The 27,763-nt window shown below is 46.2% G+C and overlaps 2 protein-coding genes across 10 annotated transcripts in view; one reads left to right on the top strand and one right to left on the bottom strand.

Moving 5' to 3' along the window:
* Nucleotides 1-7,660: 7,660 nt before the first annotated feature.
* Nucleotides 7,661-18,462, top strand: SH2D4A (SH2 domain containing 4A). The gene is made up of 9 exons (XM_054203319.1): nucleotides 7,661-7,839; nucleotides 8,586-8,745; nucleotides 9,277-9,436; nucleotides 11,473-11,538; nucleotides 11,946-12,084; nucleotides 13,330-13,546; nucleotides 13,938-14,068; nucleotides 14,890-15,110; nucleotides 16,623-18,462. The coding sequence occupies exons 1-9, from the start codon at nucleotides 7,665-7,667 to the stop codon at nucleotides 16,713-16,715; spliced, it is 1,362 nt and encodes a 453-aa protein (XP_054059294.1). The 5' UTR covers nucleotides 7,661-7,664; the 3' UTR covers nucleotides 16,716-18,462.
* The window catches only part of CSGALNACT1 (chondroitin sulfate N-acetylgalactosaminyltransferase 1), a 59,967-nt gene continuing 39,964 nt past the window's right edge, over nucleotides 7,761-27,763 (bottom strand). For 5 of the 9 annotated variants that reach the window (XR_008466674.1, XR_008466675.1, XR_008466677.1 and 2 more), the window contains 15 exons: nucleotides 27,278-27,379; nucleotides 26,289-26,467; nucleotides 25,776-25,870; nucleotides 22,585-22,666; nucleotides 20,311-22,217; nucleotides 19,486-19,564; nucleotides 18,843-18,948; nucleotides 18,316-18,392; nucleotides 16,212-16,358; nucleotides 15,406-15,545; nucleotides 13,219-13,518; nucleotides 11,653-11,804; nucleotides 9,133-9,362; nucleotides 8,402-8,682; nucleotides 7,761-7,886 (listed from right to left, as the gene is read on the bottom strand). Coding sequence is in view for 1 of the 9 variants with exons in the window: in XM_054203318.1 (XP_054059293.1) it covers nucleotides 21,934-22,217; nucleotides 22,585-22,666; nucleotides 25,776-25,870; nucleotides 26,289-26,467; nucleotides 27,278-27,379 (742 nt within the window). In the remaining 8 variants the exon portion in view is untranslated. The other 4 variants (XR_008466673.1, XR_008466672.1, XR_008466679.1 and 1 more) reach the window with 4 other exon arrangements.

Below are 27,763 nucleotides of genomic sequence, written 5' to 3'. Positions count from 1 at the left end.
GGCGGCAGCGGGGCCGGGGCCGGAGCAGCCCAGCCGGACCCGGGGCCCGTCTCCGGGCGGCCCGGGGCCCGTGCTGGGGCCGCTTCCCCTCCACGGCTGCTCCCGGAGCCGCCGCCGCCGCCGCGTCTCTCCGCCCGGGGCCGAGCGGGCACCGGCGCCCCCCGGGCGTGCTGCGGGCCGGGGCCGGGGCGAGGGCGCCGCTGTGCCGGGCACCGTCTGCGGCCGCGGCGGGCCCGGGTGTCCCGTCTCCCCGGGGCTCCTCCGGGGCGGCTCCACCGCGGATCTCGGGGTCCCGGCGCGGGGCGGCCGCTGCCGGCGGGGGGGAACCGGGGGCGACGCCGCCTCCACCCGGGCGGCCTCGGGGTCCCGGGACGGGGCCGGGCGAGGGGAACGGCGGAGACCGGGGCAAAATGGGGCAAAGCGGGGCCGTTCCCACCCTTCTCCCCCGGCTCGCTGGCGCCGGTGCGGAAGCGGGCCGCCGGCCGCTGCCCGTTAGCTGCTGCCTGAAGCTCGGGTCCGAGCCCGGAACCTCCCCACGGGCGGTGTGGGGCTGCGCCCGCCCTCTCTGGGGTCCGGACCCCCCCCGGGTCTCGGCTCCCCCAGCCGAGTGTCCCTGGGCCGGCGCCGCGCTGGCTGCTGCCCGCCGGGTTTCCTGGTTGCGGTCGCTGCGTTGCCGGCACCGGCCGCGCCGGTCGCCGCGGGCGAGTGGTTTGGCTTCCTCTGCCCCCCATGCGTGGTCCGCCACAGGTGACCCGCCGGGGCCCGGTGACTTTCCCGGCAGGTTTTGGCACCGACCCTCTGGGGTCACCCCTCGGGGGGCAGCAGCTGCAGCTCGGCCTTGGGGGCTGGGGGTCCCCGGCAGCTCCCGATTTCCACCGTGGAATCAGCCTCAGCTCCACCACGCCAGCGGCTCCTGGGCCCAGCTCCTGGTGGGGCGGAGGTGGGGGCGGGGGGGGCTCATCCCTGGGCTGTTCCGGGGGAAGGTGTCCCCTGGGGGAGAAGGGGACCCGGTGGGGCTGGGGTTCTCCCAGGGCAGCCGGTGACCCCTCCTGCCCCGGGGCTCCCTCCTCCTGGTGCTGGAGCTCCCCGGCTCTTTTCCGGAGTGGCTGCCGGCAGGACAAACCCCTCCCGCCTGGCACTTTCAACAGCAATCAGGGCTGCGCATCGAGCGCCAAATCCTGGCAAAGGAGGGGTGTCACACATGGGCCAAGAGAGAGGGGAGATCTACAGGCATGTAACATGCTTTATTGGCAGGAGAAAACTGATTTCCATCTCTCTGTTCCTCCAGAACACCTTCTGCCTTGCCCCTGTCATCTAACACAGCCCCCTCCACCCCATCACCTGCCTCTCACGACAATTTCTCTCTCCCAATATTCCCTTTTTTTCCCCCCCAGAGTCCCCTGGGGGATGACACAGAACCAGATCCCTGCCTCATCGGTACCTCACCTTCACGTAAGTAATTTGTTCCCCTTAGTAGCAGACACAATTTAGTAACTGCATGTAGTTTTAAAAGCAGTTTACAGTTATAGGCAATAATTAAATGTACTTCCTTCTCCTCACAGAATTTGTATCAACACACGACTTGTGTTTTACCCTGCGTTTCCCGATGCCCAAGCAATGCATTAGCAGCAAGTAATTTCTGAAATCAGAGAGGTTTGGGACCGGATCAGAGTCGCCAGGGTACACTCCTCCCCCCAGGGCAGCCCCCACTGAAGTGCTGGGATGGCCCCGGGTCCCACCAGCTCAGCCCTTGCGCTCGCCAGGGCTGAGAGGCTCAGGGCTGCTCCTGGCCCAATGCTTCTCATTTGCCCTGTGGCTTTCAGTGGCAAAACTACATCGGTGCAAAACAACTCTGGGTTTAGAAGAGTGAATAGCTACGTGAAAAATGTAAATGGCGTTTTTGTGCCTGGTGCTACTTATAATACCTTCCTTCCCACTTGCAAGAACAGTCTTTCCCCTGGCAAAGCCATCCAGTGCAATTAGCCAATATAAATATTGCCGTTTGCGTTTAAAAAAAACCCCAAAGCTTATTGCCCAAGGTTGTTCAAAACCTGCAGACAGACTAAATTAGGCATCATGGTTAGAAAAATTCCTTTCTCATAGCGGCTGTGTTTGGTCAGGTAGCTGATCCTGTGTGTTAACCTATAGAAGCCCTCCCCTTTTTCACCACACTGACCTTTTCATTGGTAATTCCCTCAGTAATTTTGACAGAGGAAGATGATTCTCACTATGTCTAGATGAAGAAGTACTTGTACTTAGCTCTAGCAGGGGAGAAACCTTTTTCTTGAAAGTAGAACCACGTGGCCTCAAACTGTGTTCAGTAACTGCTGCTGTAGCAAATTATTTTTCCTTATTGCCATCTCCATCCATTTGTGCCTCCTATAAGATAGCCGCTGCCCCCTCCAGCAAAATCAGGGACCTATAGGGCGAGTCACTTCAGCTATAGGTAATTTTAAGGCAGTTCATGTTGTGGTGACTTCATTGGTTTTGTTCTTTCAAGTGTTATATGCCAGCTTTACACAGAAACCATTTATGCTAAATAAGGTACAAACAGGTCTGGTTCTGTCTTCCGAGGGCCAAGCTTATACAGTCATATTTTCCTTCTGTTATGACCGAACCAGGAGTTTTCCTTCCGTCTGAAACAGAAAAGAGTAGGCTGAAGTAAAATTAAACAGAAAGAGAGGAATGAATCACTCCCCTATTTAGAACAGGATGAGGATTTAAAAAAAAAAACAACAACAAAACAAACAAACCACCAAACAACAAAGGCTGTAAAAAGCCCAGAAGGATATTTTGGTAGTAACCTTGCTGGTGCAGCTGCTGACACAAATAACTGGACGCAGTACTCCAGGTGGGGTCTCACGAGAGTGGAGTAGAGGGGGAGGATCACCTCCCTCGACCTGCTGGCCACGCTTCTCCTGATGCAGCCCAGGATACGATTGGCTTTCTGGGCTGCTAGTGCACACTGACGGCTCATGTTGAGCTTCTCGTCCACGCTTCTATTTGATTTATTGGTGTAAATCGTATCAAATGCCTTTCTATGTATGTTTGTCTATTATTTTCCTTCCCTCCGCTGGCAGCATTGCTGATGAGGACCAGGACTAGGATGCCAGGTGGGGGTGTCCCATGAGCCTGTCGGTGGCTGAGGCGTCACCCACTGCACATGTGGGCAGGAACTCATGCCAGCTCTTCTCAGAGCCATTGTGCTTTTATGTGTATTCATGGACGCACGTTTCCCCCGTTCATGGTGGATGATTTACAGGAGCACATAGGAAAGGCTGCTCTCCAGCAGGCGATTTAAGTGCTGCATGACCTTGCTTTTTGAAGGGTCATTTAACCTTTGAATTGCATTTCCCCTTACGGCTTTGAAGTCAACTATCTTATATAAGAGTCGTAGAACCCCAAAAGCCCTGTTTTGGCTTCCCACCTCCCCCCACTTAATTTTTGCTATTTTTGGCTACTCTCGTCTCCTATTTCTCCACAAAACCAGCTCCTATCTATCACTCCCATGGGAAAAATAATAGCAGTAGAAAGTTCAACAAGACCGCTACCAGAGTTTTCCTACAAGTTACCTACTCAGAGGTCCCACTGCTATTACTGCAGTCCTTGGCTTCCCTAAGTTTGAACTGCAAATATACTAATTACAGCTGGAACAGCACCAGCAAAACCACTTCTGGCCAAGTGTCGGTAATACAGCTTTCATTCAAATTTTGGGAACAGCATATGACTGATATTACAAAGACTTCCAGCTCCTAAGATCTTTAATGAAGTGACTGCTAAAAAAGAAATACTGCAAACCTCTCAAAATGCTTACGTGATTTCCCAGTGTTAAAATAGCTGGTGCTTTAAAGGGTGTGTCCTTTGGGACACAGCATTATACATTTCCTCTTACAACCAACTTTACAAGAAGATCCAACCCTGCAAAACTGCATCAATACCGAAAAACTCGTTTGCTGAGTGCCCTTCCACTGTGCCAACACACTGTACCCCTAGGCGTGGAAAGAGGGACCAGTTTGTCACCACTGCGTTTGGCAGAGCACATCATGTCCTCCTAAGTAAATGCCGTAGCAAAGTCATTCCCACTCCTGAGAAGCAAGAGTAGCGTGGACGTGCTGCATGCATTCTGCTGATGGCTTCTCTTGCATCATGTCCCAGGAAGCCTAATTTAACTAAGGAAAAGACTCGCAATCATTACAAACGGTCTCTGTCTCCCAAGTGCTTTGAGAGAAACAGATAACCCAGTCAGGCAGAAGGAGTCAGGCTGGATAGAGAAGATACAAGAAGGAACCTTCAAAGACAGAAACGCATCGCAGACAGAGTGAGGAAGGGCACCTAAAGCACCAAGAGGAGGTACTGGGAAAGACGGAGAAAGAAGTACTGCTTAAGCCCTGCGGCTATGCTCACTGCAAATTTTCACTCTGCAATATAAACCACTCTGGGCCATGTCCAATACCTCGTGTGCAGCCAAGGGGTGAGGAGGAGGGGGGCTGACGTGATGGTGAGGTGGATTCAAGCTGCTCACCGCTGTATGAAGAGGCAGGGTGCAGGACTCAAGCTCATGGTCTGCACTTCCAGCCACTCCTGCCAGCCAAAGCCACACACAGCCTCTGCTCAGCTGTAGCAAGGACATCCTTACAGGATGACTTTTGGCTGTCCTCTTTTCCAAGCGCCCCTCTGGCTAGTAAACTGCGACTGTCCTGAAGAGTTTCTAGGGAAAAAGTAATTCTGCTGATCCTGAGGCAGAAGACAGAGCCTGACCAGCTGGCTGGCCTTTTTCCCCCCTGGACAAGAGATTGAGTGCCCTTTGTTTACCAGAACCACTCGGCATTTGGGACACACAAACCACAAAAGATACCTTCTCACCTGAAGGGAATAAAAGTGTTTCACCTCCCTGCATGGAACAAGTCTCTTTTGTAAAAAGCCCCTTCAACTTTAGACATTATATTAATTTCTGTCGGCACATGGAAGCCATCTCTGCCAGACCGTCAGGCTCAGACCATGCCCAGAGCTACCATCCGCTTCAGTTACTGGTTCAGAGCCACAAAGGATGCAATTCTGTTGGTTCCTCCAAACAAAAGCCACCTTGGGCTCAGACAAAAAGATTGTCATGTCCCCTACAATCAGAGCAACACCAAGTAACTTCTGAAGACATTAGTTTATCTAAAATAAGCCCCAAAACTTGTGTCCTTCATACTGGCCTTTGATGAATGGATCTTAAAAAACCACAACTAAAAGCTTAAGGGACCCATTTCTGGTTAAAGGTGCTTTTCTGACACCCTGATCTGTTTGCAAACAGCTTCTCTTTCAGGCAGTGCTTAGGTGCAGGAGGCAGTGAAGCTTAAACAGAAAATCTCCATCAGTGTCCCCCAGTTTTGCAGTTGAACAGACAGTTCAGGTACCCCAAGGGACGAGGAACTGCTCACCAACACCCACCTTCCCCCCCAAAAGCTCTTGCCTCTCTACAGCTGCCAGCCATCCTTTGGCCGCTGGAACAATTCTGCTATATGAGGGATACTCAGAAAGCATTGCCCAGATGAGACCACCTCCCCACAAAAGACTTATTTAAAAAAAAAAAAAAAAAAAATCAAGAAAGCCATTTGTATAAACAAAAGCAATACAGATTTGGACCAGCAGCTCCATGTTTCTGGAATTAAGTTAACATTTTTAATAGGGAAAATATAAAGTAACCAGAGAAATAAAACAGAAATGAGAAAGCTTATCCTCAACTCCTGGTCACTGCACCTTCCCAGGGACTCCTGCTCTTGGCCTCTGCTGCAGCTAATGCTATGCTGGGACCATAGTCTGCTTTGTCTGTGCCTTGAGGTCCTGGAGGTCCTTGTCTCCCTGCCTGCAGCTCCTCCAGCTGCTCCAAGCTTCTTTCAAGCTCTCCCCGCTGGAAGTGCATGGGGACTTCACTGCACTGGGGCGCCAGCCAGCTCTGTCTCTAGCAGTTTTAGGGCAAGCCACGTTGAGAAGTGGGGGGATGCTTGGGGTAGCCTGCCTGATCCCAGCACGGGGGTGAGATGGGAAAAGGTGGACCAATGCAGCAGGTATTGTCTTGCCAGTATGACTTTATTAAGGTCCCTGTAGTGCTGCCCCATTTCAACTAATTAAATGTGCTCTGTGTGTGCTCATTGGAAAGCTTCAGTATTGCGCTTGCTGGCTCCTCTACCATCCCCTTCTCTGTTATTTTATCTGGCAGAAGCCAAGCAGTCACACCCTGAAGCTGAAGGTGGGTGCTCCTGACACTTTTCTTCCAACAATTGGGTCCCTAGGGATCCAGCCCTTCTCCTGTAAGGTGGTTAATTGATTTGACTCCAGGATTTAATATGTACTCGCACTTCACAGGACTGGCACAGGTCCTTCTGCCATGTCTATGCCCTTTGTACCTCCACATTACTGCCCCACCAACCCCCTCCCTCCCACCTACTGCGCTATGTCTTAGCATGCTTGTTCCTTAGACTCTCAGGATTTGTGCAGAAGCACACAAGTAATCCCACTAGCTTAATTTCCTTGTAGCCTGCTAGCAACATTTCCCAAGAGTTTGTCCAGAAAGCCCCTGCCACCCCCAGCCACCTTGCTCTGGTGTTGCGTTTCATACATCACTGTCAGCCTTCCTGTGTCATCAGAAGCGCTGCCAACCAACCTCCTGATCTCCCTGCGTTTATCCAGATAAGATAAGGAAAAGAGTTGGTTTCAAGGTCTTTGGTCCACACTTCTGTTTTCTCATTTGGCACCTTCCCAAGTGACAGGAGAGCTCCCAGTTTTTCAGTGAAACCTCTGTTGTAAACATCAACTCATGGACACAAAGCATAGCTGCGTGGGTGTTAGTACTTTGCCAGCGTGCACCAGACATGACCTGGCATCCTGGACAGGAACAGGGGTGCTCCTTCTCCCCATCTGCTTCATCCTGTCAGACAGGGATGTCCCAAGCCAGGCTCACCATGTGGGCAAGATGCATCAGCAAGCTGTGTCAGACTGGGACCTGCCTCAGCTCCTCACATGCTGACCATCCGAGTTGTCTTTCTTCAAACCAGCTGGGCTACTTGCACTCCCTTGACTTGCTGTGAGGCTGTCTTTGATGAATGGGAGCACCCCAAAATTCCCACTCCCACCTCAAAAAGCAGAACTGAAAATCCTCCCCATCTTTCTTTGGTAAAACGAGGCAGGCTTTGATCATCAAAGTCTTCCTCTTTGAAAGGAGGCGGAGCCGTCTAGTCATGGGTTCATTGATTCCCTGCCCAGCAGGAATGTTTGCTTGGGCACAGCCAAGCCACACCTCTGATGACTGTAACAGGCAGCGCGCTCTCTCTTTTGATATATTATCAGCTGGGTTTATCAGAGTACCAACACAACCTCCCCGCTCCAGGAGTTGTCAACCCTGGCCAGCTCTCCCTGCAGAGTGGGCAGGGACTGCGTGGGAGACCAGCTCACCTCTTATTTCAAGGAATCTTAACAGCAGGTTTTAAGCTACTTATTTACTTTTTTGGTCTGTGCAGGAAGTCTGTGCTAAAAAAAAAAAAGACAGAAGTATAATTACTCTGGCACGCCTGCATTCCTGCTCCAGGCTCAGGCGGGGAGGGACTCTTTCTTGTTGGAGCCACGAAGAGGATCTGATCCGTGGAGATCATCGCTACGAACGTGTGTAACTGAAACCTCCAGCCATGCTGAAACAGATATTATCGGACATGTACATCGATCCTGACCTGCTGGCAGAACTCAGTGAGGAGCAGAAGCAGATCCTTTTCTTCAAGATGAGGCAGGAACAGATCAGACGGTGGGAGGAAAGAGAAGCTGCTGCGGACAAGACTTCAGCGAAGAAGCCACTGACGAGAAAAGGTAAGTCTCTGCCTGCCGGCTGCTTCCCCCTCTGGCCAAGTCAACAGCTCCCTAGAAGCAGGAGGTAATATGTCCTTAGAGTAATTTTTTCTCCCAGTGACAAATCATAGTCGTATTTCCAAATTGGAACTAAACCCAACCTGTGATGGTGTACGCAATGGTTTTACTCCCAGGCCCAGACACTGTCCTTGACCAGATTGCTCAACTCCCCTAGCTGGCAAGACAGGGCTTACTTGCCCCCAGGAGATGCATCTCATTAAGTTTCCCACTAAATGGGGCCTCTGAATCTGTCTATAAAATAATCACGGACTTGAACGTTTGTCCTGGGGTACCAGATCTGCAGGGGGGGTCCTGCTGTGCCTTTAGACTGAAGTCCCCTTGCCAGCATGCCGGCTTCCTAGTGGAAGATAGCACTCTTCTCCCAGCTCTCCCCCACGTACTCTGTTTGCAGGTAGTTCACCTTCACACAGTTTGGGTAGAACAGTGGCAAGGAATTAAAGCAAGAAAGGAGACAGTGGTGAGTCTTCTTCCTTGCCTCCAGACTCAGAAGTGCCTCCTTCACTGAGCTGGCTTCACTACTGTGGAACAAAATGGGAGTTGTGCACTGCGTCCCAGCCAAACTTTCCGGCTGCTTTTGGAAAGGCTCTGCCACCGGCAGCAGCCAGGAGGGCACAGCAAGTGGGACACAGGCCCTGCATGGAGCTGCCAAGCAAACAGCATTTGCCAAAGAACTGCTTCTTTTCCAGCCAACGGGAAGTCGGTGACATGGAAGCTCGGTGCTGACAACGACGTCTGGGTCTGGGTGATGGGTGAGCATCCTTCAGATAAATCATACGCGGCCATCTGTGAAGAGATCCAGGCACAAAGGGCAAAGCGGTTAGCAAGAGAGCAAGGCAAGGAGGGCAGGTAAGCACCCTTCAGCTGGAGGACTCAGTGGGCAGACAGGGAGGAGAAGGAATTTCTAGGAAACCAGAGGCTGGAGTCTTCCCTGTAGGGGCTGTGGTTACCACTGTCACACTTGACTTCACAGGCAGAAGGTGCAGGCAAATTTTGCCTTTCTGTGAGTACGTGCAATGCTGGCAGAGACCAGCTCCAGCCTGAGGCTTGCCCCTGGTTCATCGAGCGTCTCCTGATAAGGGTCCTGCGTGGTAACCTCTGCAAACCACAGGAAATGCTAAATCTGTTATCGCAGCAGGTGATGAGTTTGGATTGCACTGATTCACCGACAGGTGCCTGTGTACAGCAGGATGACAGTTACTCACCACAAGTCATTGATTTAATTATTCCACCTACCTGATTTGGAGATATGATAGCTGCCTGCATGCATGTTCCTTCATCGCAGCACTGCTCTGCTCACGTGCAGCTTCCTCGCAAGATGCTCAGAGAGCAGAAAGTGGCTCCCTTGGCTTCCTAAGTCCTCTCTCTCTTGCATTTCAGAGAGACTGACTTTTCTGTAACACGGTCTCTACATCCGCAACCAGGAGTCCTGGGAGAGACAGATCTTCACGGGAACATAAAAAGCACTGTGGAGGAAAAGAAGGAAGGTGGGAGAAAAACTACTGCTGCTACAACAGGAAAAAGCCAGGACCTCGCAAAGGTAGTTTTCCCCCTTTTAACCATAGCTATCAGAAACGTGTGCTTTGAGACTAGGAAGTGCAGCAAGTCCTGGTTGCTGTAAATAGATATTTGAAGAAGGAAAAAAGTGAGCTAACTGTTAAGGCTTTTCTTCTGTAGTCAGAGAAGAAGCCATGCTGTTACATCCTTCCTTAGGACTCGGGAGGCCCATCTGCTATTCTCAGCTGGGATAAATCTGCTCTGTACCAACACATAAGTTACTCTGGATTCCTTTGCTTCCATTTTCCATGGGTAAAACAAGGGTCGCAGTACTTTCCCTCCTGCTCTGTGGCTAGTTTGGATGGCTTTAGGGGCAAGACCGGGGAGGCTGTTCCAGAATCTGTACATGCAAGGCCACAACCCTCAGACAAATCATCTGCTTATATAAAAGAACAGATGAAGATAATGTTACCAGCATCCTCTGACATGCATATTTTAGGTCCTTTTTTTTTGTTTTTAGTCTTCTAAAAAAGTTAGAAAATAGCTTATGACCTTGACAGCACAGGACAACTCCAAATGCAGCGTCTGCTTTTGCTTACTACTTTTTAATGGCTACAAAAAGCCATTTGCAGAGAACTGAGAAAAAGATGAGTTAAATTAGCTACCCATGTGAACAGAAGGAACAGAACACCCTGCCAGTATAATGACAGAAGTCCAATCTCATTCAGCAGAGTTTTCATTCAGCCTTTTGGTGCTAACTTGTACGAGTGTATATTCTTTTATTATACAGCCAGTCCGTATGTCATTATAAAAAGCATGATAACTGAAGTTTTGGTTTTGGCAAAGTGCCTCTCCCACTGCTACTAAAATACTGAAGGGAATTTGGAGTGGCTATCTCCTTTATCAAAAGCCTCTGAGTCACACAAGGTTTTTCTTAGCACTGTTTGCTGAAGTTGAGCAACCACGTGGGAGATTTTTCTTTTTAAAGGAAGCTATTAGTCACAGCTAGCAAAAAAAAAAACAACAAAAAAAAAGGCACCCTCCCCCCCCCAACCCAAAAATCCCACCAGCACCACAACAAAAATCTAAACCCCTTTCCAAGTCTTGCACATGGAAATAGAGGACGATTGTATATTTTACTTTTGTTCTCTGTCATTATATTATTAGTGATTTTTCCCAGGTTTCTGGGGCTTTTGCTATGAGAAGGAGGGATCCAGACCAAAGACCCCTGTTAACGTTTTCTAGGCCTGGAGAGGGGCTTTTTCTCACCTTGGTCATTAAAGTTCTTTCTCTGAGAGCTAGTTCCCATTTAACTTGAGGGATCCGGGCATTGTGCTTTGTCTGCTGCAGGGGACAGAGGGCTGATCTAAGAAAACAAGCTGCTTCACACACACACGCTTGAATTTCCTAGTTTCCTGTCAAGGAGGGGGAAATTGGAAAGCCATGTTCATATTAAATATTAGCCAAGTAGGTGATGGAGGTAAAACAAAGCGTGTCCTTGGTAAGCAGCGTAGTACAGTTAACTCATTACTCACTGTGCCGTGGGAGGCAGGCTGGGTCCAACAGGGAGGTGGGTGGGTGTTTGCCGAAAGACAAGTCTAACTGTTTGTCTTCAAAGGCAGGTCTCAGCTAGCGACTGCTGCCAGGGTAGCTAGACTGGTTTGCAGGGAAGAGTGAACATGAGATATGCAGCTAGTTGGGTCAGTTTGATGAGCAGGGGTTTGCAGCAGCCCGGCCACAGCCGCAAACACGCACAGGCAGGTAAAGCCGTGGACGGCAGGTTCTGCTCGGGCTTGCTGTAGAGGGAGGGAGGGAAGGGACTGCTCTCTGGGAGGATTTGGGAGCATCGCTTAGCAAATCTAGTCGTGCTTATGACAATCCTGACGCCCCTGAGCTCTCCTCCTGTGGCATATTAGGCCTAATATGAAGAAAAAAACCCAATGTTTTTCAGAGAAGGCTGTCAAAATTTTGTGACATATATGTCACATCACTACTTCTGCGTTAAACACCTATTGCTCCAAAAAAGAGCAATGGTCCAAATGCCGCATTAATTTCTCACTGCTCTTTTCCTTCGCCCAGAGGGAAACCAGAGATATTCACCAGATGCTGGCAGACTGCCAAGTGAGGAAGCGTGGCTTCCAGCAGGTAAGTGGCAACCTAGGATGCTCCTAACACATTGAGTGGGCCCCAGACTTTATCTGAGAGTCCCAGTCAGAGTGAGTCCCCTCAGAGCCTCATGTGACCCAAGAATGTCCTGACCTCTTGGACCAGTTTTATCCAGCATTGCCACGCTCCTCATGTACAGTGTGATGATTTGGAGATGATACAAAGCAGGGCAGGCTGGCAGACTGGGAAGCAGCGCTCCTCGTGATTTCTGGTAGACTGCTTTCCCTTACTTCCTCTGTTGTCACCTGCAGTGAAGATAGAGCATCTGTATATTGTTGAAACCAGAGAGATTCACAATAAATGGAGTTCCCAGTATTTCAAGGCTAGCTAAAAAGCAGGGCTAAAACTAGCCTGGGACAAAGATGAACATACTGTTTATTTCATAGACAAAGGAAGCACAGAGGAGAAATTCAGGAGAAGAGACCGCAGTCCCCCAGCAGGCAATACCACAGAGCCACCCCAGCTTGGAGAACCAGAGGACGCTGCAGAGATCGGATGAGAATGAGCCCGAATGGCAGGAATCCTGTAAGATCGTAGGATGATCTTTTCGTATGGCGCTTGAGAAATCCTAGGGCTCTGTGGGGTCATCTCGGTCCTTCTCCTGCCACACTGGAAATGAATAATTGGTTGGTGGGTGGAAAGTACTGCCAAGAAATACAGCGCAGCATTATCAGAAATATTTATGAGTCCACACAGCATTGAGGCTAGAGTTGGGTAGGGAAATGGAAATTTTTTCCTACAGATGCTGTATTAAAACAAGTAACAAATAGGAACCACATGAGGAAAGCCAGGATAATTAATTTTAAACTAGAAGCTGGCCTTTTGTAGGACTTTACAGTAACCATTGCTCTTGAGGATGAGGATAATGGGTGACAGGGATTAAGTAAAAAGGGCTTCCCTGTCATCCAAGCACAATCCCACCTAAGCAGAGCCCTGCTGCACTGTCTCATGTAATGAATCCCAATGATAGGAAGGAAAACTATAAAGAGTATGAGACTTGCAGTAGCATCCATCACTGCTGCCAAATACTTCCTAAAGAAGAACCTGACGCATTTTTCTCTCAGTTCGTCCCCTGCTGCTCAGTAGATGGCAATGCTGTACTATCAATTGTTTCCACTTCAGGCCAGGGGTTTTAGTACTCTTACTGATAAAAAATCCCCTCTGAAGTTGATTACAAAAGCAAGGAAAGAACTAGCCTAACTCAGACTGGCCGGAGAGCTGGTTACTCCTACAGACTCCAGGATGAGCTGGACCTAGACAATCAAGCCAGTTTTACAACAAAAAAAAAAAAAAATACCCAACCAAATTCTCCACTTTCCGTAACAGTTTCAGCAAGACACCCTCTCACCCTGAAAAAATGATCAGCACTTTCAAATCCTTCAAAGGATTGATTTGGGGTCATTTCAGCAGCTTTTATTTCATACACCCTGCCCCTGGCCAGCTCACATGAAAGGCACTACAGAAATCTATATCTGAACTAGGAGTCAGCATCCAAAACAAAACCAAGCAGTCCCTGAGTACAAAGGGACCTGGCACCCAGCAAGAACCCAGATTTTTAATCTCTTGAAGGAATAAAAACTGGACCCTGTTAAGTAGCAGATGCCCAAAAGTGATGGGAGATATGTGGCAAATGGTCTCACAATTGAGTGCATCTTTCACCTTGTGAAACGGGTTATTCTTCCACTTCATCAAGCAGGAAGACAGCCAAAGGGCAGCAAGCTTAAAACCTGCCTGCTTGTTCGCTCCTGTAGGACTCCTTTTTTGTTCCAGTGCGGAAATCCAAGGCGGCAGATGAGAAGAGACGCTCCCTTGCACGGCAGGCCAGGGACGACTACAGGAGGCTTTCACTGCAGGGCATCCACAGAGGGAAGCAGGCAGATATTTCCAAGAGTGCGACAGCAGGAGATCGGCGACCGCTCCAATATCCACCTCTCCCTCCCAAGCCTAAACTGCTACCTCCTGTGGTAGCAAATGGGAGACCGATTAGGTAAAAAAAACCCTTGTGCACTGTGGAGGGGAGAAGGGGTGAGATTCTTCTGCTCTAGCGTGGGATGGTTGAGATGGGAATGGTTACCTCTCCTCCTCACATGGAGGAGTCACCCCACAGGGAAAAGTACAGAGCCTAGGTTATATTCCAGCCTAGGCTGTGATGAGGCTTATTTTTTCAACCCTGGAGGGTAAAAGATTTATTTAGTAGAGTGTTCTAACCCTGGAGTGCATACATCTATGCTGGGTGTCCACTGAAAACCATATAATATTGCTGACAGCTACATTCTGTTTAGGGCTGTTCTTAACATCCCGAACAAAAGGTAAGTCCTGCCAAGGACTCAAAAGCTGTCATTTGAATTTAATGCACAAACCACGGTCTTTTCTAACAGGAAAGAGGGAATCCAGAGGACAATCTCCAATTCCACTGAGGAAAGCATCATCAAATGGTTCAAAGAGGAGCAATTCCCTCTCCGAGCCGGCTATCAGAAAACCAAGGACACAATAGCGCCTTGGTTCCACGGTGAGTCCCAAGAGTTTCTGCCTCCACCCGGTGCTTCAAGGAGTTATTTCTGCTAACATGGCTGCTGCCACAGGCTGGGCCCAGGAGCTTTTCAAAGGTGGCTACGTCTTCCATTTAAAACATCTATGAGTGCAGTTTAGCATTATGACAAAGGGCAAGATAAAGTGTTAGAACAGAGGCCAGATCTTCAAACTACCCTGTACCTCTGTGCCACCCCTGCCTCCCTGTACTGGATGTATGGTCACCCTGGTAACTGTTTGGACCAGGGTGAAAGAGATTTGGGCACACCTTGTCCCCACTCATCCTTGGCCCCAGGTCCAGATGTGATCATCATCCATCACTTTTCCATCCTATTTCTAATGGGTCATCATGATCTCATCCGTCTCCCTTGCTTTGGAAACCCCTTCGATCCAAGACTGCAGCAATGAAAGCATTATCCTCTTGTAACAGGGCTTTCAATGCTTGCATGGCTTTCTGACAGGACCTATGATCACTGTCTGCACAGGTATCGATATACAACACACTGCCATACCATTCCTTCTCATAACAAGGAAACAATCCTCTTAAGCCCCACGCATTTATCATTCATCATCAGCCGAGTCTGGACCAGTTAAGGTAAAGCAGTTAGCATGCGGCCATGGACTGTTACTAGTAATGGTAATACTGTTCTTCCTGGGCTACTGGGCAAGAACACAATGCAAGGGATGGAAGTGCCATGGACCGGTTTTAAAGCAGTAAAGCAGTTTTCTTGTGAGAACAGTTCCAGCCAGTCTTGCACAAATGGTTTTCTCCCTTCAGTTTTGTGGTTTGGTTTTGAACAGGTATCCTAACCTCTAAGAAAGCAGAGGAGCTTCTGAGTAAAACATTACCAGGGAGTTTTCTGGTCCGGGTCAGTGAGAAAATCAAAGGCTACGTGCTCTCCTATCGGTCTGTGGAAGGATGTAAACACTTCCTCATTGATGCCTCAGGTGATTCCTACAGCTTCCTTGGCGTGGACCAGCTACAACATTCAACACTGGCTGACCTTGTAGACTACCACAAGGTGAATGTCTAGCAATGCATTAATTAACTGCTTGTTTAATTGCTTCAGGGCACTTCAAAAGAAGAAAGAATAGATTCAGTTGTTTTAAAGTAGGTAACTAGACCCATTTTAGCTGGCACTGGGTATCCTGTGTGTTGCTCCAGAAGGGTATGCCAGCCTGACAGGTACATCTCAGGAGACCTAATACATCTCAAACATCTTAGACCTGACTCACTCCCCCTCAAGCGCACAGAACACCTTGCACACAGGGCTCAAGTTACTTACACAAACGCTGACAAGGTGACAGCATACTCACACAGACTCCTTTTTTTTGGATTCTCTCCGTGGTTGTGGGGTCCTGGCAAGTTGCATAAGCAGAGAATCCTGCTTGCCTCCAGCTTCAGCACGAAAGAGAACAAGGTATCCTTATAATCTCAAAGCAGGCAAGGTGTGATACTGAGCAAAGATAAAAAATAGAAGGGAAGAAGGCTGGCAGGTTCTTGCAAGAATAACAGCATTGTTTACTAACTGCAGTTACATGGGCTCCAAAGAGGGTCAGATTGATTATTCATTCCTTTACTGTAAGATCTGCCCCAGGGACAGGACAATCATTTTGCCTAAAGGTTCATTTAAAATCCGTGTTTCTTTTAAATAAGAGCCTAGCCTAATGTAGGCATGGCTAAACAGAATTGCACATGAGGAAAATATCTATGTTCATTTGCTATATGGAGTTCTACCTGGGCTACCTGAACATGCATCTTGCATGGGTTTCAGAGTTCAGGCTGAAATGGTTGAAAGCAGGAGCTATATGGCTACTGGTACCAGAGCCAGAGGATTTAGAGCCTGGCTCCGCATATCTATATTAAAGATAGAGCCATGCCCACAGTCTGCAAAGAATCCTACAGACCCCCTGCACTGCAGCAGACGTGATCAGGGTGAACCTGCTCCGCTGAAGTGCTCTAGTGGGTTCTGCTTATCACCCACTGGGTGACCACAAAAGAAGGCAAGTTCCTGCCATGCATCTGACGTTAGGGTGGAGAACAAGATGGGAAGCAGAAACTGTACTATCAGGGAATTCCCTTGTTAGAATAGGGCTTTCCTGAGCAGAGGGCATGTCCTTACTCCAGGATCCACGCTTGTCCCTCCCACGAACACAGGCAGGAGCACAGTCCACAAACCACCCTGTCCTGCTTAACTGCATGCTGCACAGTCCTTGCTCCAGCACTTTCCAGGCAAGGCAGGATTTCACACCAAAGAAGCGGCGGTTGCCTGCAAGACGAGCACAGCTCTTTCTGAGAACTGCCAGAGTTGTGTCACTGTGTTACCGCACCGAGCACAGACATTGTTTCATGAAGACAGAGGTCAGCCATGTGGGTCCTTCTCCAAGTTCCCCGGGGCACTGACCTGTATCACACAGCAGGATGAACAAGTCCATACCATAACAGAGGCAGGGAGACTGCTGCCGACCCCGTGAGGTTGTGATAGGTAGGGTCTGTTTGAAAGGTGGTGTTTAATCATATCCTTTATCAACAGGATGAACCCATCACTTCTTTGGGGAAGGAGCTGTTGCTTTACCCGTGCGGCCAGGAGGACCAAGAACCAGATTACATCCCCCTCTTTGAGTGAACCTCCCGGTCTCGCTGTGCAGCCCCATGCTTGTATTCACAAAGACTGAACTTCAAACCAGAGCTGCTGATGCTTACCCGAAACGGTTGCCATAAGTGCCTCTATTTTATATCCTTCACAACAAAGCAGTGGGAGGATAAGTACTGGTGTGGGCCTGTCCTATCAACTGAGTTAAAGGATGCATCCACCCAGCAAGCTGCAAAGCACCTGGATGTATCCCACACATGGACTGAATGAGATGATGAAGTAATCAGTTGAACAGCGAGATACTGCCACCTATTTTCAATGGGGTTTTGCAGATTTCCTGGGGGACTTCAGTATTCTAGCTGCCTTTTATTCTTGAATGAAAGGTTGTGTGCCATCTGGGAAGTAGATTAGTATCTGCCATTGAATGAGATCATACCTTCTTGAAGGCACAAAACAACTTGGAGAGGTGAATCAATCTTGATATAGTAATTTTCGTAATGTGAAGCTTAATCCTGTAAAATGCTATGCCCTTGGAATCAAGGATGTTCAAGCCAAATATCCAAGCAAACCCTGGGTGCCTTTCAGTGAAGGGTGTTCTCTATGAAGAGGGATTTTCATGAAAAGTGCATTTTTTAAACTCCTTTAGCCTCTGAATATAGATCCTCACTTTTTAACCTGTGTTTAAATCCCACACTGGCCTTTCTGCATAGAGAAGGATTAACCTTTTGAAAGGGAAAGGAGAAGGGATACAGGAATTTGTATGAAAGACCACCACATGCACAGAGCCCAAAAAAATGTAAGAAGCAGTACCTATATCAGTATTAGTACATTTTACAGAAAAGTGTTTGCCAGTAAAGAATGCTATTTTCCAAATGGAGCTATTTATTGCAAGTTGTGTCCATCTTACTGAAATGCATCTGGTGTAAACTTTAACATGGAATTTGTTCTTTCAACATAACGTTCTCTCTTCTTATCTCTTACACTGCTCTTTAAATACATAATTCAGAATATCGGGGCAGAGAATGGACAGCATCACATAATCCTCACCCAGATTCCCACATGTTGTTGCACGTGACAAACTGTACCGCTGAGGGTTGTGGTGCGGATCTGCTAACATAATTTTTTAGAGATGCAATCCTCAAACAGTGAGCAAGAGTCAGTCTTGTTTCAGTTGTTTGCCTGTTCCCTTTCTATTGGATATGGGCTACTCTGCTTAACTTGAGGAAGCAGTCAAAAAGCAGGCTTGTATTGATCTGCATTTTGCAGAATACAGATTAAAATAAATTGTTGTAATCATCTGCAACTCCGCTGAGAGGTGGTTTCCATTAATGGAAAGAGGGGGTAACTGCGCTCCAGTTACAGCAGGTTTAACTTGCTAGAGATAAAGCCTTAATGTAAAGTGAGATTCTGAAAGTAACAACACTCTGTCAGGGCAAATGACTTAAGGAGCTTCTTGAGCACTATATCACATGTATCAAAGAGATATTTTCAACATGATCTGCATCAATCATGAGAGGGGATGCTAGATTATTTTAGGGGAAAAAAAACCCTCCTTGTCTCTTCATGAACTGTTTCTTTTGAGAAATACAGCCTAAATGAAGGTCATTCAGAGATCTTAGAGAAAAGTTAGTACCTGTTCTCATGTGAAGAGCACGCCATAGCTGTTGTCCTGCTGGGGACAAATCACGAAGTGTTTTGTGTATCTATGGCCTGGTAAAGACAGGGACAAAGTCTTATTTTAAAAAGCAATTTTCGAGGCAGGGTGTTAACTTGCAGAAATAAGGTGCAGGCTGATCTGGCATGGACACAGCAGGACTGCAGGACATGATCAATTTTAGCTCTAAGATCTACAGTGGAACTCCCCAGGGCTTGACTTGCTGGCTTGTGGACCAGTAGCTTCACATACCTTTGTATTGTAACTACCTATTTGCAAATGTTGGCTCAGCAGACCCCGGGGAAAGCCACTATCGGTATTCACATCTGTCCCACATGGCTGAGAATCACGCCTCAGTCTTTTAAAGACTCCCAGCTTCACTTGTCTGCTGGGAGGGAAGAAACTTGAAGTTTTGTACCTACACATTTAAATTACTGCACTGTCTGCCCCTTGCCAGAACAGATGCCCTCAAGACTGGCACTTCTATTGCTCTGAAATGTAGTTACCCTAAAAGTCTGTGGAGCAAGGATGACTTGATGTCGTTGGGAATCGAGGGTGCTGGCTTGCCTTGGGCAGCTTCTCTCTAGAAACTTTCTTTCTTCAAGGGATGCTCTGCAAGGATTACAAGAGTAGTCACATTTGAAAATTGCTTGCTGGAGAGATCATGACACCTGGAAGGATATGGCAATTTGTTTTGCCCCATGCCTCTATATCTTTAGCCAGAGCGTGCAACAGTTGCCAAAAATTAAAGCCAGGAGTCCCTATGTGGCTTCCCCGTCTACACAGAGTGATCTCTATTCCCTCCCCAACTAAGATCCAATCAGTTGCCATTCTGAAAAAGATCACAAGCTTTTTCTGGGACGAGGAAGGTAGAGAGCTGCCTGGCAAACCAAATCACACACTGAATCAACACTACAGTTCTGTGGCTGCTCTCTTTGGATTTTTTTTTGGAGACCTGTTACAGCTCCACTTGGTTCACAGAAACATAGCTAACAGCAGCTGCCCTTTCTCATGTTGGTCTTCACTTCTCGTATCAGTGCAGTCTCCACCTTCAAGAGAGCCCTGCCAGACTTCTGCCATGATTAGATTCTCCCACACATCACTGAGGTGCCTGTGGGCTGGCTCTCTCCATCATTGACTCCGTCTCACCTCTTGCCAAACTGGCTTCTGCAGCCAAGGAACAGGAACTGCATAGATAATATTATTCCTGGCAGGAGGAACAGCATCTCTGTGGAAAAGGACGTGCAAGAGAATCACAAAGGTGCTATTTAAAAACATAACTTGTGAAACTCTGACAGGGGCTGGATGACATGCTTGCTAAGGTACTCAAAGTAACAAAGTGTTGAATTTACAGGTGCACAGTGCTTAGAATTAGAGACTAATATAGGTTTGACAGTACATCTGGAAATGATCTGGTCTAGCCCTTCTCTACAAGTGTGGCCAACCTCAAGGTCACATTAAGCTGCTGAGGGCTTAGGGAAACCCAAGGGAAGATAATGAAAAAACATGGAAACGGTTAAGGCTGGGCTTGATGCAGGTTATGATTAAGAAACTTTCATAATATACATCACCCAGTTTCAAATTCAGGTTAAGTGGGACCGTAGGAACAACTATTGCGTTGGAGTTCAGTTACCATAGCTCTCATATGCATTCAACAAGTGGTGCCTGTCTCCTCCTACTGATAATATTTGTGCAGTTACTCCATCAAAAGAAAGCCCTTTATAAACAATTTATCATGCATTCTGGGAACAAAAAAGTTGTCTGGAGGACCTACTTGAGTTATTGCTGAAGTTTTTATGGTAAGTGATGTATTTGGGGGGTGGTTTTTTTTAAGCATGCAGACTTTCCACTGTTTTTGTACTTTTGCAGTGGTTTTGGACATTTGGTGATTTGCAAGGAAAGTGCAATGCAGATCATTTGCATCCGACAAAAGACAAACATGAGTAAACACACGTCAAGGGAAAAGGTACTTACAGTAGCATGATCTCTGCCTGTAGATTCTGCATGCAATGCTTTCAAAAGAGGTCCATAAGTGTTCTTCCTACCGCACAGTGGTGTGACAAATAATGTTTTATTCATTGTTCAGTGTTATCTTGCATATTTCTTCCCCCAGCTTTTACAAGCCAAAAAACAAATTAGAATCTAGTTTCAGACTGCCTTGAATTAATCTGAAGCTATAAAACAATGAGACTGCTCAGGGAAACAGCATTTAGGTAAGCAAATGGGGTTTCTAAGCCCATGCAGTTTTTGTTGGGTAGTATATATTAAAATGATAAACAGCAGTCGGCAATAAAAGAGAATGCTTTACAAGAGCAGTAACTCATGCTTTCAACGGTTTTAGGCAATCGGAAAAAAATCCGTTAAGAAGGAGACTGATTTTTAGGATGCACTTATAATTATCGTAAGAGAATTTGCAGGGTCCAGTAATCCATCACAAAAATTTATTTTGTTAATTACAAAAAGCTTGCTATGCCCTGGGCAAGATTTTATATTTGGTTTAGAAGGAATACTTTGGTATAAAGTCAGAAAATGTTCATCAGTTTTGGTATGTGACATTCAGAGTTTAAAGCCTCCTGCTAAATCAGTACTGTGAGTTGATATGTATTTTCCTTTTCTTCAGCACGGTAAAGCTTCTGCCTTCCAGCACCCAGGTCGTGTAGAAAAATCACTTTACTTATCTGAACACAGTTCCCATCCGCAGGAAACACAGATCCGCAGATCATTTTCCAAGCGTTGGAAGGCTGTATTCCTAGTAAGGCTAGAAGTAGAAAACCTGAAGTATGAAAAAATAATTCCCAAGCAAAACCATTTAAAAATAAATTTTGAGATACTCACGGTATTCTAAAGCAGAAACACACCATCTGATTCATGTGATACAGATATGGCTCATTGCTTTTCCTTCACTGTTCACAGAAGAGAACAAACACTACCCTCCAGCATTTTTGAGACATCACACTTGACCAGTAGGGCTTTCTCTTTCTAAATTTTAGAAAGCACTTTCTGATACGCCTCTTCTCTCTGATTGAACTCGGAATACCCTGCTAGCGAGCGCACTGCTGCTGTCCCCCCACCCCAGCCCCTTAAAGGAAGAAGATTTTTGGTCACTCCAGCTTAACCATCATTAACAATAAGATGTCCTTCTCAGAGCAAGAGCTCTGTACTTATTCAAAAATAGCCCTTTTTAGATATGTCAGGTTAGATGTAGAAAATAACTCATTATTATCGTCCCACCAAAGGGTCAATCCTTTAAATAACTGTACACATCTTACAAACATTTCAATGGAAGAGCACATCCATTTGTTATTGTGAATACCACATATTTATGTCATGTTCATTGTCTCCATGACCTTGAATCTCATCAATTGTTCAAGTCTCTCCCAGAAGCAAGTGCTGAACAGTCAGGCTAATGGCGTGCTTAGAAGCCCTATTAAGAAAAAAACAGAAGAAGAGAGGATAAGCATTTTCCCTCATCTTCTTTTGCTGCCACCCCGCTGGAATCTCCATCCTTTCAGTCTTGTCCCCTGTTTTCTTGTTAGCAACTCTTTTCCAAAACACCCTATAGTCCAATTCAGAGGCTTTTTGCCTCCCTTTCTGGCTTCATGTCTTCTTATTGCTCAGTTTCTGTTTGTGCAGGTGAGTCTCAATCTCTTGCTTGAAAACAAGCATCCCAAGCTGGCCATGAGAACCCTCGTTCATGGCCTTGGACTGCATGCACATTTTGTACTGCTCTGGGGTCAGCTCGTCCAGACATTGCTTTTCATGCCACAGATGGAAGAGACCCCTGACAGGAGTTCGGATCACGATGAGGTTGCTGTGAAGGTATTTGCGGTACAGATGTACATCTTCACCACCCCAGCCTTTAATGTCCAGATCAAAGCCACCTGACACAAAAAAACATCCAAAATAAATCTAGAAATACATACTAGCAAACTCTATGCTATTAATTGCACTACAGCTGTTCTCTGGCTCCAGTCAGCCCTTTAAAACAGCCATACTTTCTGCCAACATCAAAGCACCCACATTTCTTAGCTTCAAATCTTCCACTATCAGACAAAATTCTTTACTTGTACTAAGCAGTGCCTAGATTCTGGTAATCTCTATGGCACCAAGGAATAGTCTGAACATCTAACCAGAGCACTGCTGCAAATTAGAGGCATAGACATACTGGCCAAGGAAAGGGAAGCGGATCACCATTTTCTATGTACATTTCAGTAAAAAGGCACAGGGATGGGAGTTTATTTTTCTTACCTATGTTGATAAAATCAGATCTGTATTGGCAAGTCATCCCAAAACCAAAGTCTCTCCAAAATCCAGTTTCTTTTTTAATAATCTGCATGGAAGGAAAAGAATGTTTAGATAGAAGCAGAAATGCTTTCAGTATGAGCAGCAGACAAGTCCCTGAATGTGGTCAGAAATAGGAGCAACTGCCCTTTTATTCTCCTCCACATAAATCCATGGCTGATCCTGAACCAATTTTTGTACTCATTGCACGTTTCTCCCCCCGAAAAACAGCCATGCCATTAGCTATCATGGATAAATCCCCTGATCCAGAATGATTAGGTTTCTCTCTACCCCTGCTGTTGTAGACAAAACGGAGCTATATCACATCACTCTCTGGAGTTTGCTTCTTCACAAGCAAAACATCCTCCAAAATTGTTAGTATCTGTGGGATTCAAATCTGACGTAAGACACATACTGGTAAACCAGGGAAGCCAGACTTTGCTGTAGAGCAGATGGTGGCATCTGGATTGTGGACCACGAGAACTCTGGAAGAAAACAATGGTTCTAATCTGACCACACAACTGTCAGCTATTTCATTACCTTAATTTTTGCAAAAATTTGGAAAGTGGTAAGAACAGTTTGCCATTAGAGAACCGCTAAATCCAGATAAAATTGAAGTCCAGATACGTTAGGTGGTAGATATACATCCCATAAAAGCCTTTGTAATAATGAATGTGCAGTCTACATTACTGAGGTGGACCGTAAAAACATCATGTATTACAGGTAGAAAACCAGAGCAGAAACAAAACCATGGCTACCATTTTCAAAAGCAGATATCCAAGTATAGATCCCTAAGGTCATAATTCATGTCTGTGAGTGACCTAACCCAATCTGGTGAGACATCCAAGAGTTCCAAGGGACTGGGACAGATATTTAAATCCCCTAAGCAAGTCAGCAGCATACTCTTGAAGGTCTGGTTACAAACCTACTCCTTCACAGCTATTTTTGAAAATTTTGGCTTCACTTATGGCAAAGTTACAGAAGATGAGGAGAGAGAATTTCCATTTCTGGATTTATAAATCCCAGCATTTACCAAAAAATCCTCTTCCAACACAGTCCCTCATGATTTCTTGTTCATGCCGCCCCTTTTTGTACATAACCCTTTCCACTTCAATGTTGGTTTTTTATTTTACTGCTCGTGCTGCTGTCTCTTTCTTTTCTCATTTCTCCTTTCCTTGAAAAAGCCAGGCCACTACAGAAGCCAATTAAAAGGAAAAAATATTGTATCTGTCAGGTCTGCACTGTAACAAGAAATCTCCATAATGATGCCCTTACAGCAAGCTCCTCTTATGCATTAGCATTATTATTTCCCATTAGTGCAAGTGGCTGCTGCACAAATCAAATTCTTTCAAAGATTTCTGAAGGCTTTTTTTTCTTTTCAGCAGCCTGAGTACCAAGACAGAGAACTAACACTGTCCTGTTTTAACAGCATAGATCTGGCCTCATCCCTGAGAACTAACGTGGGCTGAAAATATAAGAATCTACATAAAAATGCGATTGGCAGTACTTCTTTACATCAAGAAGCTTTTCTGACATAAGCATCATATTTTATGATTCAAATACTAGCTATAAATATTTGCACAGTCCTGACAACATACTTTATGGAATTTATGCTAGCTTGAGAGCTAAACTCTATTTCATTTCCTAAGTACAGTGTTTACAAGCCTGAGGATCCATGACGAGCTCTCATCAGAGAGAAGAGCTAACCTGAATCCCATGGTATTATCAGAACAAGTTTCCTCTGAGAAAAAAAACAGTGGAAAGGATTTTCCAGACACTTCAGTAAAAGGCTTTCTGGCTACCTGTTGGATAACACAGGGACCAGTAGACAAAAAATATTTTAAAATATTTTTGGTGGACTTTTCAAATTCTCATTCTTAATTTTTCTAAAGGGATTGCACGAGTTAGGGGTAGTGATGACAGAACATTGGACTCAGACCCCTAGTGATCTTTTTCAGCTGTGACTGTTGCTGGACTCACAACACCCCTAATTCTTACCTAGCAAGAATAACAATAGAAACTAGGATGCTCCGGAGACAGTGTCCAGCCTGGGATAGGATGAGTTCTGATAGGTGCAGTACCTGGCAGTAAGAGGGGCAGGCTGGGACCTGATCCAGAGGAAGTGAGTGAAGCTGCATAGCTGCTTTATGCTTCAATTTGAAAATTCAGCCATTTACCAGCACTAGGGGGCAGATGACTCCGACCCGCTAGCTCTGGAGAGAAGCAAGAGTGGAGGGTGTATACAACGGGAAAGCCACCACTTCACCCCTTTAGCTTCAAGACAATGCAATGCCAGAGCACAAGAGAACGGAGAATAGCATCTGCAGCAGTGCCGCGTAATGGCTCTGCCACCAGAATTCACGTGAACCTCTCATCTCTGTGCTCTGCTTCTTCCTCACAACAGCTTCCTCCTAATCAAGGAGATTCACCTGGGTTTAACTACATGTTTTAATTCTATGCCTTGTGGCAATGTTTATAAAAATAATACTTTGTTCTCACACCAAAGATAGCAGGTGAGCTGGAAATCAGTGCAGTTATGCTGTGTTATGTCAATGTCAGATTAAAGCCAGAAGGGACAGCTCGAAGCATGTCATCTGACTCTGAGACAACGCGGTGCACTTCAGAAACACACTGTCTGCTCACAGGCAGTTTAATCATGAACTGTGGGATGGGAAAAGCCACTGTAGGTGTTCAAGTAAGTGGGAAAATAACTGTGACAGCCCCTGGAATTCTGTTTTCACTGAGTCATCTAAGGACGTCTATGCTTTTTACAAATGTCAGCTCTTCAAGATGCAAGCAAAGAAACTATTCAGTGCAAGGAAGAAATGAGAGCAAGATCAGGGACTGCCACCTCAAGACAGCACACCATGGACGAATTGTTCACTACTTAGAAAATCCCTCCTGGCAGAGAGGAAGACATGGTTTATATTCTTAGGCTCCATGTATAAAATATCAAACAAGGGTAAAACAAATGGTACCAAGATACTTCCCTGTGAAGCTTAACTGCAGAATTCACAGCAAAGCGACTGCCGTAGTTAATTTTGTCTTGTGGTAGTCACTGTGTGCAAGGAATAGGGAAATGCTACCCAAGAGAACATGCACCTTTAAAAAATGCTTTGTCCAAATAAAAGCAGGCATTCTGAGAAGCACGTACTTACCAGCTGCTGTTCTAAAGATGGGATGGAATCATGGTGGCCATAAATTATACTGGGGTTATACTGGCTGAAGAGAACAGGATAAAACACCTTCTTCCCTGGAAATGACAATGGGTTATTTTTTTTTTTTTTAAAGCTGTATAAAACACACTTCTCTCTTACAAGATGCTGTCCAGGTCAGAGCAAGTCCAGACAAAGTCACACAAGTTTTGTACTTAGCCTATGGTCTTTGCGTGAGAATGTGAATGTAAGGATATAACTAAAAAAAAAGATCCTGGTCCAGAAAGCACAGGTGCTGAAGGCAAGAAATTCAATCACAGTGGGAGCAGGACTGTTATAACCTTTCAAAAGCCAACCAGCAATAGAATTTTTACACATCTTAATTAGTTCTCTAAGTTCCAAGACTGATTTACAGCAGCTTCATTACCAATTCAAAGGCAAGAATACTCTGGTGAAGGCTGTTACACAATAGCTAAAAAATTCTTGAAAGACAATACACTTCATGAGTAGCAGTACCTGGCTGTGTGTTCAATCTACAGGAGTTAAGGAATTCAGCTGTGAAGTATATGTCCACGTCGCAAAAAAAGAGAACAACATTGCTTCCTTTCCAAAATCGAGCACCAATGTCTAGTCCTTTGCCCCTGGAAAATTCTTCATTCAACTGGATGAAGGTGAAGTTCTTGAAGTTGGCTGACCTAGGAGAAGCAAAATACTCAGCGACTTAACCTATCCCTCCAGCTCTTAATACAAGTGTAGGCAGGAACCCAATATGAAACAATTAATGTAGAAATCTGTAGCATCACAGTTCTGAGAGCAGTTTGAGGGAAGAGATGGCCTCTCTGGGTCTTGAGGAGATTTCCACTATGTCTACATTCAGAGCTTGACTCATGTACTCCTAAGCTAGCATTCCTGTCACAGAGATTCTTTGGGTAGACCTCACAAGAATCCCAACAAGGCTTAGATGGACAAAAATATCTTTAGTAGGCAAACATAAAATACCTGTGGCCGTATTACTGTATCTGTACAAGGATCTTCCTCCCACATGGAGATAACAAAAGGCTACATTGCCACATGATCTTGACAAACACAGTTATGCAAGCACAGTAGACCACACCTGGCCAAAAGTATCTGGTTCTTGTGTGCTCTACTGAAATTGTCTGCACCTGCCTTTGGAAGTTAACTTTCAGTCCTAACAGTTAGAGCCACTTGCAAAAGCACAAAAGAAGTTACCAGTGTGAGGGGGGGAAAAAAAAAAAAAAAAGCTGCACTGAGGGAAATTCAGTAAAATCTGCTTTGTGGTTCTAAAAACCAACATCACAAAACCACAGATATGGGACTGTCAGGATAAGACTGGTTTTATCTGATACAATGGAAATAAAGCTGTTTTTTTCCAATGCAGTTTAGAACTTTTTGGCACGACTATGAGTCTGGACAGCTATCTAGTCTCCAGTTCATGGTACGATCGCTGTGTATGAACAGCACACATCAGACATTCAGGTACTTACTTGGAGGTATTTTCAAGTATTGCTCTGACTTCATTCATTTGTTCTTTTCCAAAGTAAACTACAGTGAGGTGAATTCTCCCATCCTGCTGAATGCCCATTTCCCTATAGAACAGAGGCAGATTTGTTACTTGTTCCAGAAGTTAGCTTTCTTCAATAACCTACACCCACTGGAGAAGGCAGAGTAGGCTGAACCTTGGAAGTCATTCCTGAGGGCACTGATTCACTGACAGAGATCCTTGTCCTGACAAATGGCCTCACTGCCTCTGTCAGATGGGAGAGATTACTATCTTTCAGGCAGATTAGGAAAAAACTCTCAAACAGTGTTTATTATATTAATAGATGGACACTGTTAAAACAGGCCATCCAGCCCAGGAAGAATGATCAGGCAAGGCAATAACTCCAGTACTTAGGAGAATATGAGAAGAGGGATTTTAAAGAAGCTATACATACCCTACTCTTAACCTTGATTTTTAGTAACAGATATTC

The sequence above is a fragment of the Rissa tridactyla genome, chromosome 5, assembly GCF_028500815.1.
Source record: "Rissa tridactyla isolate bRisTri1 chromosome 5, bRisTri1.patW.cur.20221130, whole genome shotgun sequence".
Taxonomy (NCBI): Eukaryota; Metazoa; Chordata; class Aves; order Charadriiformes; family Laridae; genus Rissa; species Rissa tridactyla.
The sequence above is the reverse complement of the archived record's forward strand: the minus strand, read 5'-3'. Positions and strand labels throughout refer to the sequence as shown.